The sequence below is a fragment of the Podarcis vaucheri genome, assembly GCF_965113315.1.
Source record: "Podarcis vaucheri genome assembly, chromosome: 13".
Classification (NCBI taxonomy): domain Eukaryota; kingdom Metazoa; phylum Chordata; class Lepidosauria; order Squamata; family Lacertidae; genus Podarcis; species Podarcis vaucheri.
This window is the reverse complement of record NC_138751.1, coordinates 11747096-11759554: the sequence shown is the minus strand read 5'-3', so window position 1 is coordinate 11759554 and position 12459 is coordinate 11747096. Positions and strand designations below refer to the sequence as shown.

At 41.8% G+C, this 12459-nt stretch overlaps 1 protein-coding gene across 1 annotated transcript; it reads left to right on the top strand.

Annotated features, from left to right (window-relative positions):
* Positions 1-271: 271 nt before the first annotated feature.
* LOC309516466 (vomeronasal type-2 receptor 26-like) lies at positions 272-11430 on the top strand (the record flags this gene model as incomplete). The annotated part of the gene is made up of 5 exons (XM_082195233.1): positions 272-433; positions 1888-2763; positions 7105-7332; positions 8430-8556; positions 10529-11430. 5 exons carry the CDS (start codon positions 272-274, stop codon positions 11428-11430), a joined length of 2295 nt encoding a protein of 764 aa, XP_082051359.1.
* Positions 11431-12459: the final 1029 nt, after the last annotated feature.

Genomic DNA, 12459 nt, shown 5'->3' with positions numbered 1-12459 from the left:
AGAGATCCAAACATTAGCTCTAAAGGCAGAAAACAATTTCTATATTTCCAACACAATTTAATTGAGGCAGTTGTATCCCTCAGATCTAGGTGTTGTGCACTGTTTAATTGCCCATAAAATAATAAGGCACTTTATTTGCAGAGTGACGACCAAAGCCTACCAACATCTCCTTGCCTTGGTGTTTGCGGTTGATGAGATCAATGAGAATCCCAAGATCTTGCCCAATGTCACTCTTGGATTCCACATCTATGATAGCTATTCTGATTCAAAGATGGCCTACCGAACCACTCTGGATCTGCTCTTTAAATCACATCACTTTGTCCCCAACTACAAATGCGGAACTCAGAAAAATGTAGTAGGAGTCATTGGGGGACTTAGCTCTGAAATCTCCTCATCCATGTCAGATGTCTTAGGTCTTTACAAGATTCCACAGGTAGAATATGGGTATTGAAAAATTGTTATTTCATATTATAATTCACTCTTTTCTCCTTCCAATAGGAATCTGTTGATACATCAATATGAAGTGGTAAAATGGAAAAGAGAAATGGGTTGCCATATATGGCTACATTTTGGGGGGGTATAATATTAGTACTCAACAATGTACATGAAATGATCCAGGTTCTATAGAATGTGTGTACAGTATATTTAATGGAAAATTCTTCGAATATTCCAGTTTGATAAATGGGGCATCTTGATCAGTTCACATCACATCATTCCTGAAAGCACTGCCCTAGCTGCATGAGAGGTATACCAGTCCCAATTCATAGTGATGAAGCTTGCTTTTTTAAAAAAAGGTAAAGGACCCCTGACAGTTAAGTCCAGTCACAGATGACTCTGGGGTCGCGACGCTCATCTTGCTTTACAGGCCGAGGGAGCCAGCGTTTGTCCACAGACAGTTTTTCCGGGTCATGTGGCCAGCATGACTAAGCCGCTTCTGGTGAAACCAGAGCAGTGCACGGATACACTGTTTACCTTCCCGCCAGAGCAGTACCTATTTATCTACTTGCACTTTTTGGCATGCTTTCAAACTGCTGGGTTGGCAGGAGCTGGGTCCAAACACCTGGAGCTCACCCCGTTGCGGGGATTCGAACCACCGGCCTTCTGATCAGCAAGCTCAAGAGGCTCAGTGGTTTAGACCACAGCGCCACCCACGTCCCCCTGAAGCTGGCTTACAAAGCCATAAATAACTTGAGACAACAATGTCTCTCACCCTTGGAATCATAAGATCCACTCCCTGTGTACGTATGATGATGTTTAGTACTGTCCATTTTCAGAAGCTAATCAAAAACAAATTTCCTGTTATCTTTCTGGCATTTGGGGATGGATGTATTCTTATCAATATGGTGTTGTTCTGCTGCATTACTTGACTTCATATTAGTTGCCTTAATTTTTGCTGATATTTCACTTTTATAGGATATGGTTTACTGTGGTCAAAAAACATAAAATGTACAATATGCAGGATACGTACAGGATTTCCAGGAGATCCTCCCACAAGAGTTCTTAGTAGAAATGCCATCAGCCTCTCTCTACTAGTGTTTTAAAGATTATAGACAAAAAGATCCAGATCAATAGCTTGTATTTCTCCTGGTCCACTTTAGAGTATTGTTGAAGACAGTGCAAGGATAAAAGCTCTCCTGTTCCTGGAGAGAATCTGTGTGTACAAGTATGCAGGTGTGATGACTCCCATAATAATAGGAATTAATATCTACAAAATTAAATGAGAAATATTGTTTGTTTAGTTTTTGAGAAATATATTTTCTATGTAAATGGGGAGTTCACCATCTCTAAGATTAGTAAATATGGGATATACAGGATGTATATTCAGATAAATGAGTGTGTTTTGAATTCTTGTTGTCACATGGAAAGGTTTGACTTTTTCCTTTTCAGATTTCATATGGTTCATTTGAACCAGCCACAAATGATCAAATCAAACGTGGTTTCTTCTACCGCATGGTCCCCAATGAAGATCTTCAGTACAAGGGAATTATCCAGTTACTTCTGCATTTCAGATGGAAATGGGTGGGTCTCATCACTCCAAAGAATGAAGCTGGAGAACATTTCTTGCAGATCATTGAACCAATGCTTTTCCAGAATGGAATCTGTTCAGAATTCACAGATAAAAATGAAGAACTTCCGCATTTCACTGGTAACATACTGGATATGCTGGATGACTCAGGGATTTTGACCCCAGCTTTCATATCAAGCAAAGCAAATGTGGTTGTTATATATGGAGAATCTATTTGGTGGGTAACTATTGCTATAGAGGCAAGAAATATGATTCAGATGCTATTGCCTCCATCTAAGAGGAAGCAACATGTAGGAAAAGTATGGATTACAACAGCCCAAATTGATTTCTCATTAGCTTTTTTAAAAAAACCTATTGAAATAAATATACAAATATGCCATGGTGCGTTCTCCTTTGCCATTCACTCCAAGGACATTCATGACTTCTCAGACTTTCTGAGGAATGTAAAGCCTTCCTGGGCAGATGCAGATGGTTTTACCAACAATTTCTGGGAACAAGCATTCATGTGTTCACTTTCAAATTCCACTGGGTCAGCAGACAGATGTACTGGAGAGGAGATGCTGGAGAGCCTTCCTGCACCATATTTTGAAATGAGCATGACCGGTCACAGCTACAGTATCTATAATGCTGTCTATGCTCTGGCACACGCCTTACATATTAGGTACTCCTCTGAAGCCATCAGCAAAAGGATAAAGGGTGGAGACAGACTCTCTTCTCAGAATGTAGAGCCTTGGCAGGTAACTTATAAAGTGTTCACCTTGCAAAGTATTCAGTGTTGTGTGCTGTACTGATATATAATGTGAGTTGGTATTCATCTATAAGTAAATAACTGAAAGTAATATATACATGAAAGATTAACCTTAAATTATTTTATTTCCTACAATTATACTAAACAGACTTTAGATTACACAGACTTTCATAAGTGACAGAATAGCAGCAACTACTTGAAAGGTTAATAATTGTTCTAAAAATACGCTGCTATTTAAACTGGCACTGTTCCAGTATTTCAACTGGCATTTAATTAGACCAGTGGTTCCTAATTAGCTAATTAGTGAGGATCCACTATTTTTCAAAAGCTAAACCATGGATCCCCTGCTTTTGAAAATTTTGATAACTGTAAGGTAGCAAAGCAATTTTTCGAAGAAAATGTGGGGTAGCCCCAAATAAGCAGAGGATTTTTAGTCTACTAAAAAACAGACCATAAAATTTGTGATTTTACCATGCAAAAATGACAAAGATTTAGTTGGAGCAGAGACCAATTCAATTTTATTAAAGCTTAGTACAAATGAACAAATTTTGACATTTCTAGCAGCTTCGAAACCTTTATCCATACATCTTGCTCTATCTATCTATCATCTATCTATCTATCATCTATCTATCTATCTATCATCTATCATCTATCTATCTATCTATCTATCTATCTATCTATCTATCTATCTATATCATCTATCTATCTATATCATCTATCTATCTTCCAGTAGCACCTTAAAGACCAACTAAGTTAGTTCTTGGTATGAGCTTTCGTGTGCATGCACACTTCTTCAGATACACTGAAACAGAAGTTGCCAGATCCTTCTATATAGTGAGAAGGTGGGGAGGGGTGTTACTCAGAAGGGTGGTGGGAATGGGAGATAGGCAGATAGCTGGGAGAGCCTGTTGACAACTCTTAACGACTGTAATAGGTCTTACAGGAAAAGGCAAGGGGTGAGGAGGTGAGAAATGGTTTAGTCATGTATAGTGAGATAAGAATCCAATGTCTTTGTTAAGCCCAGGTTTTTCCATGGTTTTAAGTTTGGTAATGAGTTGTAATTCAGCAGCTTCTCTTTCCAGTCTGTTTCTGAAATTCCTTTGTAGTAAAACAGCTACTTTGAGATCTTGTATAGAATGTCCTGGGAGATTGAAGTGTTCTCCTACTGGTTTCTCTGTTTTGTGATTCTTGATGTCAGATTTATGTCCGTTTATTCTTTGGCGTAAGGTTTGGCCTGTTTGTCCAATATAGAGAGCTGAAGGACACTGTTGGCATTTGATGGCATACACAATGTTAGACGATGAGCAATTAAATAGTCCCGAGATGGTATGTGTGATGTTGTTGGGGCCAGTAATGGTGTTGTCCGGGTGTATGTGGCAGCAAAGTTGGCATCTGGGTTTATTGCAGGCTCTGGTGCCAGTGTCTGTGTTAAGTCTGGTTGTAGTATTATTGTGGGTTAGGAGTTGTTTAAGATTGGGTGGCTGTCTGTAGGCAATGAAAGGTCTTCCTCCCAGAGCTTGAGAAAGAGAACTGTCATTGTCCAGGAGAGGTTGTAGATCTCTGATGATGCGTTGTACTGTTTTAACTTGGGAGCTGTATGTGATGACTAGAGGTGTTCTGTTATTTCCTTTTTTGGGTCTGTCTTGCAGCAAGTTCTCTCTGGGTATCAGTCTGGCTCTGTTGATCTGTTGTCTAACTTCATCTGCTGGGTATTTTAGTTCTGAGAAGGTTTGCTGTAGATCTCTTAGGTGAGAGTCTCTGTCTGTAGAATTGGAACAGATGCGGCTGTAACGTAGTGCCTGGCTATATACAATGGACTTTTTGGTATGTTTGGGATGGTAGCTAGAGGCATGTAGATATGTTTGTCGGTCAGTTGGTTTGCGGTATAAGGTGGTGTCTATGTGCCCATCCTGTATTTTTATAGTAGTGTCCAAAAAATGTATTTCTTGCATAGATTGATTCATTGTAAGGTTGATTGTGGGGTGAAAATCATTAAATTTCTGGTGAAAGGTGTCCAGGGTCTGTTGACCATGTGTCCAGAGGATAAAAATATCGTCAATGTATCGCAGGTACAAGAGAGGTTTGAGTGGGTAGGAGTCCAGGAAACGTTCTAAATCTGCCATGAAGATGTTGGCATACTGTGGGGCCATGCGGGTGCCCATTGCTGTGCCGCTGATCTGAAGGAACAGGTCATCACCGAATTTGAAGTTGTTGTGGGTAAGGACAAATTGGCAGAGTTTGGTGGCAAGGTCCGCTGTGGTTTTATCTGAAATGGTGTTCCTTATAGCTTGTAAACCATCGTTGTGTGGGATGTTGGTATACAGAGATTCCACATCCATAGTAGCTAGTATAGTATTGTTGGGAAGATTATTTAAAGATTGTATTTTCCTCAGAAATTCTGTGGTGTCACGTACATAGCTGGGAGCACTGATGGCATATGGTTTCAGAACAGAGTCCATATAACCGGAGACACCCACTGTAACAGTGCCAATACCTGAAATGATGGGGCGTCCTGGATTTCCTGGTTTGTGTATTTTAGGTAGAAGATAGAAAGTTCCTGGTCGAGGTTCTGTTGGTGTGTTGGTGAGGATCTGTTCCTGGATGTGTGGGGGTAGCTCCTTAACAATCTTGTTTAGTTCTTTCTTGTATTCTTGTGTGGGGTCTGAGTCCAATTTTGTGTAAAAGGCGGTATTGGAAAGTTGTCTGTGAGCCTCCTGAATGTAGTCAGTTTTGTTCATGATGACGACAGCTCCACCTTTGTCTGCTTCTTTAATTATTCTTTAAATCTGACATCAAGAATCACAAAACAGAGAAACCAGTAGGAGAACACTTCAATCTCCCAGGACATTCTATACAAGATCTCAAAGTAGCTGTTTTACTACAAAGGAATTTCAGAAACAGACTGGAAAGAGAAGCTGCTGAATTACAACTCATTACCAAACTTAAAACCATGGAAAAACCTGGGCTTAACAAAGACATTGGATTCTTATCTCACTATACATGACTAAACCATTTCTCACCTCCTCACCCCTTGCCTTTTCCTGTAAGACCTATTACAGTCGTTAAGAGTTGTCAACAGGCTCTCCCAGCTATCTGCCTATCTCCCATTCCCACCACCCTTCTGAGTAACACCCCTCCCCACCTTCTCACTATATAGAAGGATCTGGCAACTTCTGTTTCAGTGTATCTGAAGAAGTGTGCATGCACACGAAAGCTCATACCAAGAACTAACTTAGTTGGTCTTTAAGGTGCTACTGGAAGGATTTTTTTTTATTTTGACTATGGCAGACCAACACGGCTACCTATCTACTATCTATCTATCTATCATCTATCTAAGTAGGAAACAGGCAGAGGGCCTTCTTGGTAGTGACGCCTTCCCTGGGTAACACCTGCCCTTCAGAGGTCAAGGAGATAAAGAACTACAAAACTTTTTCTCCCTCCCACTCTCCAGTTTAAAGAGCACTAAGAAAATGTGTCCGAGGTTTTTCCCCAAATCCCACCTCGCTTGCCATCCAGCGACTCTTTCACAAGTTTTCCCCCTGCCAGAAAGCAGGAATTGGCCGCAAGCAGAGGCTAAATGATCCGTGGAAGGTTTTCCCTGTGCAGTTAACAAGAAAAGTGAGTACCCCAGCAGGGGATGGTACTGCAGACCCCCTGGGTGTGTTCTGTGGAAGCACTGGGGTCCCCAGACCTCTAATAGCGAACCACTGAATTAGACAACTTGTTGTATGAGGTTAATGGCATCAATTGGCCAAGTGGAATGTATCTGAAGCTGTCAAAAATGACGCTTGGGGCCACCTGCACCATGTACCTCCCCACATTGTGGGTGTCCCATGCACATGTGTGATGTCACGTGCTCCATGTGTTGTCACACACTGGGAGGAGCCCCAGCTGCCCCCTGCGGGCTTTTCAGAGGCCTTTTTAGGGTATCTCCTAATGGCCTTCAGAGTCTATAAGGGGCTTCGTCGCCCCTTCCCACTGCTCCATAGGAGCCCACTGCTGTGGCAGGCAAGCCCACCAGAGCCCTTCTGGCTGCAGAATATTGAGGGGGGTCTGACCCCCTCATTGAACAATTTGTGGGTGCATGGGCATATGCTTATCGTCTTATACATGGAAAAATATGGTACCTTCTGTTTAAATACTTTTTAGCTTTCCAAACCATTTTACAGATTTTAAATGACAGTACCCCACCCTACTTATGCTCGTCTACGAAGGTAATAAAAAAAGATTGCTTGAAGTGGATAACTCTTGTAGAAAAATAACTTAAATCCTTCTGGAATTTAAGACTATTACAACATTTTCTAGGCCTTCTGATTCTCTTTCCACCTAGGTCCACTCATTGCTGCAAAGGATCTCATTCAACAACAGTGCTGGGGATGAAATCACATTGAATGAACATGGAGAAATAGCAGCTGGCTTTGATATTGCAAACCTGGTCACTTTCCCAAATAATTCCTATGTCAGGGTCAAAGTCGGAAAGCTGGATCCTCAGGCCCCTACTGGCAAAGAACTCATCATTAATGGGAACGGAATCCAATGGCACAGTCTCTTCACTCAGGTAAGGAAATCACTGTGGGGGAAGGTGCTGCCCAACTGCTGCTGCCACTACTAATAATGCTGCTACTAGTAATTTTATCAATAACAAATGAACCACGTCATCAAAAAGAGCAATATGCACAGAAGACATGTCACACCAAGAAGGACCAATGGCTATCAGACAGTGTTGTCCAACATGCTTCTTGGTCCAAGGTGGTTTTCCAGTTAGTAGCATTAGACAGATTGCTAACATTGAAATCTTCTGGTGCCTCTTGCAACTCTAGTGTCGAGTTGGAATGCTAGAAGCCGGGGTGTACGTAATTGTGTGTCAGGTTGGCTCCTGCCACAGGCCCAGGCCCAGGGGGAGCCCCCCAAATCATGCCTTACTCGGAGTGGTTACTAGCCTGGCTGCTCATCCATATACTCCATCGGCTGTGGACAAGGCGTGTAGGCTCCTCTCAAAGCCTCATGTTTCTGATTTATTCAATCCAAGGCTTGTCAGCACTAGTTGCCTACAAAATCATATATATATTTTTAAAAAGGTCATTGGAAAAATGTTGGAAATGTGTCTTTTTGAAACAGTCGCCACTTATTTTATGTACACATTTTATTGTAGTTCCCTGCTTTTTATGAAGTTGGTTTTCTAAAACCAGTCCACCACAACCCCAATACATTTTCCATCAGTGTACCTACATTTTCTGTGCACCATTTTCGCTGCCTCTCTTTTTTCCAATGGTAAATAGGAGCAAAACCACAGTAATTCACTACCTCCAAATCCCAACTCCTTGAAGCTCACTAAGGGGACATCAAGTGAAATTACAGCAGCAAAGAGCAGGAGGCTGTAGTACCATAAAAAGAAATAACCAGTAGTGTATTAGATCAAATTATCTGATGGTTGTAGCAATGGTCAATCTAGATATGAACATTGTAATCTTCTTGTGTTTGTATGACGCTTAGAACTATAACTTTTCTCTCCCACTGTGTATGTGCTGCTTTGGCACATAGAAAACCTATAGTTAACATTTCTGGCCCTCCTACTTACTGATAGATCACCTGATGTTAGATGAATCCCCTTAAACTTTTTTCTTCATATTAACTTCTTCGTGTCTCTTTGGATAGGTGCCACCCCTTTCATTATGTAATGCCAATTGCCTTCCCGGTTATGAGAAGAAAAAGATGGAGGGAAAGAAGTTTTGTTGTTATGATTGTGATCCATGTCCTCATGGGATGTTCTCAAATGAGAAGGGTGAGAGATGCCATATAACCATATACAAGCTATTTTAGGAAATTTTGAGCAAATTGGCAATGGGGTTTGCTCTGTATGGTCTCAATTAATATTGTTTATTAACAATACAGTGGTACCTTGGGTTACATACACTTCAGGTTACATACGCTTCAGGTTACAGACTCCGCTAACTCAGAAATAGTACCTTGGGTTAAGAACTTTGCTTCAGGATGAGAACAGAAATTGTGCTCCAGCGGCGTGGCAGCAGCAGCAGGTCCCATTAGCTAAAGTGGTGCTTCAGGTTAAGAACAGTTTCAGGTTTCTAAACATTAACGGTAAAGGTAAAGGGACCCCTGACCATTAGGTCCAGTCGTGGCCAACTCTGGGGTTGCGGCGCTCATCTCACTTTATTGGCCGAGGGAGCCGGTGTACAGTTTCAGGGTCATGTGTCCAGCATGACTAAGCCGCTTCTGGCGAACCAGAGCAGCACACAGAAACGTCGTTTACCTTCCCGCTGGAGTGGTACCTATTTATCTACTTGTACTTTGACACGCTTTCGGACTGCTAGGTTGGCAGGAGCAGGGACCGAGCAAGGGGAGCTCACCCCGTCGCGGGGATTCGAACTGCCGACGTTCTGATTGGCAAGTCCTAAGCTCTGTGGTTTAACCCACAGTGCCACCCGCGTCCCATTCTAAACATTACTGCATACAATATTCTCTATTTTTTTTGAGAAAATATATTTTTATTAAAGTTTTCTTGGTTTACAAAGGTATGTGCAGTGTCTCTTTTTTTCAAGTTACATTTTCCATAGGTCAGTTCATTTGTTGAGACATTAGCGTTACATTAGGAAGAGAAAAGGGGGGAAGAGGTGGAGGGGGCCATGGTGCGTGGCGGTGGGGTCGGGAGGCGATATTTCTATTTTGCTTAATGTATGTGTGGGGTTTTGTGTCAGCGTAGATTGTGCAGATGCTCTTTGCTATTCACATGTGTTCCTTTCGTGGTGAGAGAGATTGGGGTTGGCCTAGGGTGCAGTTGCTTGCTTGTGGTTGCTTGTGGTGAACTTTGTTTTCGTGTGTGAGTGGGAGTAGGTGGGTGTTTTGGATCAGGTAACCATATTGATTCATATGCTGTTGGTGGATTCTTGTCATTGTCTTGTTGGGCTGTGTATGTGATAAAGGGGAGCCATACCGGAGTGCAGGTATCTTCTTCTATTTGTCATTGTGTCACTTTCAGTTTATTGGTTAATTTTTCTAGTAGCGCTGTTTCCCATACTATTTGGTACAATTGGTCCATGCTTACTCCTGACAGGTCTTTCCAGTGTCTGACTATGATGTTTGTGGTTGCTGAGAGTAGGTGGGTTATGAGTTCTTTGTGATGCGAGTGGGCATTGTTGTCTTGGAATATGTTTAGTAGGGCCAGTTCTGGGGTGATTTCTAATACTTGCTTAGTTATTTTACATTTCTTGTATGGCTGTTGTCCAGAATAGTTGGATTTTGGGGCATTCCCACCACATGTGTAGGTATGTGCCTGTGGAGGTGCACCCTCTTCAGCATTTTGGTGAAGTTCCTGGGTGTATTAGCGCTAGTTTCCTTGTTGTTAGGTAATATTCTCTAATGTTTAATGCAGTTTCTTATTGATGGTGGCGCACTGCTATGCTGCCAAATTTTAATAACACATTTTAATGATATACACCATGAGTGCAGATCCGCCCCTCTGTTTTGATGCAAAAAGACATAAAAATTGTACATGCATTCTGCCCTGGAAGAAACCAAGGTTTTGGGGAAGGGGGGATGGAAAAGAATAGGAGTCTTTATTCAAAGAACAATGTTCCTAGGGGACTTTATCTTCAAAGCTTCTAGGGCACAAGCATTTTGACTAGAAGTTTTGAAACTTATCCTTGTGGAAACACTACGGTAAGGGAACTCATGATTTAAAAAAACAACGCTCAAGCATATTCTGGATTGTTTCCAATTGTCATACCACCTTTTTTCAGGATTGGAAACCTGTGCCAGATGTCCTCCAGAGCAATATCCAAATGAAGAGCAGAATCAGTGCATTCCCAAGAAACCACACGTCCTAGGCTTTGGTGAAACTTTGGCCATTGTTTCAACTTTCTGTGCGCTTTTATTCTCTCTGATCACAGCTATGGTACTTGGCATTTTCATTAAGCACCGGGACACTGCCATTGTCAAGGCCAATAACAGAAGCCTCACTTACATTCTCCTTGTGTCCCTTCTCTTGTGTTTCCTCTGCACTTTGATGTTCATTGGAATGCCTAATAAGACAACCTGCCTTCTCCGACAAACAAGTTTTGGCATCGTCTTCTCTGTGGCCCTCTCCAGCATCTTGGCCAAGACTATTTCAGTGGTTTTGGCATTCATGGCTACCAAGCCAGATTCCACAATCAGGAAGTGGGTAGGCAAAAAACTGGCTTACTCCATCGTCCTTTCCTGCTCTTTGATTCAAGTAGGAATCTGTGCCTTCTGGCTGGCAACCTCTGCCCCATTCCCAGATGTGGACATGCACTCAATGGGTGAAGAAATCATATTCTTTTGTAATGAAGGGTCAGTTCTCATGTTCTATGCTGTTTTAGGCTACATGGGCTTCCTGGCCATTATCAGCTTCACTGTGGCCTTCTTAGCCAGGAAGTTGCCTGACAGCTTCAATGAAGCCAAGTTCATCACCTTCAGCATGCTGGTCTTCTGCAGTGTTTGGTTCTCCTTTATTCCCACATACTTGAGCACCAGAGGAAAATACATGGTGGCTGTGGAGATCTTCTCCATCTTGGCTTCCAGTGCTGGGCTGCTGGGTTGCATCTTTTCCCCTAAATGCTACATTATTGTGGTGAGGCCTGAGCTGAATAACAGAGAGCAGCTGATACGGAGAAAGATGTAAATAACAGTATAGTTTGTCATTTCTGTATTTAGACTCTGTAGACTTGTTGGCATGATAATTTCACTGTGTTTTTTTTTCAAGAAGGGAAGTGAAATGAAATGATGAAAATAACAAAAGAGATTGTCTTATCCAGTGCTTATTTTATAAAAAGGAGAGAAAATGTTTAGTGGTACTCTCAGTTTCCTACTCATAGTGAAATTCTGCCCCTTAATGAGGCCAAACTTAGATTCACAAAATGTTTAGGGTTATGCATCTCCCTGCGTCCCCTCGGGGGAGGGGGATCACTGGTGTTATCATCTATGTTCTTGATATCCAGCATTGTTGCGTATGAGATGTAAATGAAACAGGATTATGTTTATTTAAGAAACCATGGATTATACGCAAAAACTTTGAATGCCTATACATTCCGTTTCTCTTCTTCTCCTGCATCCAAAGAAATGCCCCCTATCTTCCCAAGAGGCCCTGAACCTCTCCTGAGGAGGAGATGATGGGGTTCAGACAGAAGAGATGAAAAGGAACAAAAAAATTTGAGAAGCTGTCTTATAATAAGTCCATGAGTCTATCCAGCAGGGCTGTGCTCCAGATTTGACCATGCCCCAAGCCATAATGTCCCTATTTTGGGTGACCGTCTATTAAGTTCATGTTAGACAGCCATAAAATTGCAGCAGATCGTATCTGAGATACTTTGGCTTCACTATATGCCTAACTGCACTAGCAAAGAGGCTGAGCCATTTCAAAAAATTTGCGCAAGTCAATGAAGGAAGCCAGGCAATAAAGATACTTTATGTTTAGGGAAGGATGAAGAAGAAGGTAAGAATCCAGTAGTAACAACCAAAGATTGTTTGCCCACTGCCACTCTCAAGATTCAGTTTCCAGCTTGTGTCATCACACCTCAAGGAAGCCAATCAAGAAATGACTCTATGTTCATTACCAACCCAACCATTCCCCTACATGTATTGATTATTTTAAGAAATGAATGGAAAGTGAGAATTTCATGGTAACAGTAGTTCCATTAAACCATGGGTCATG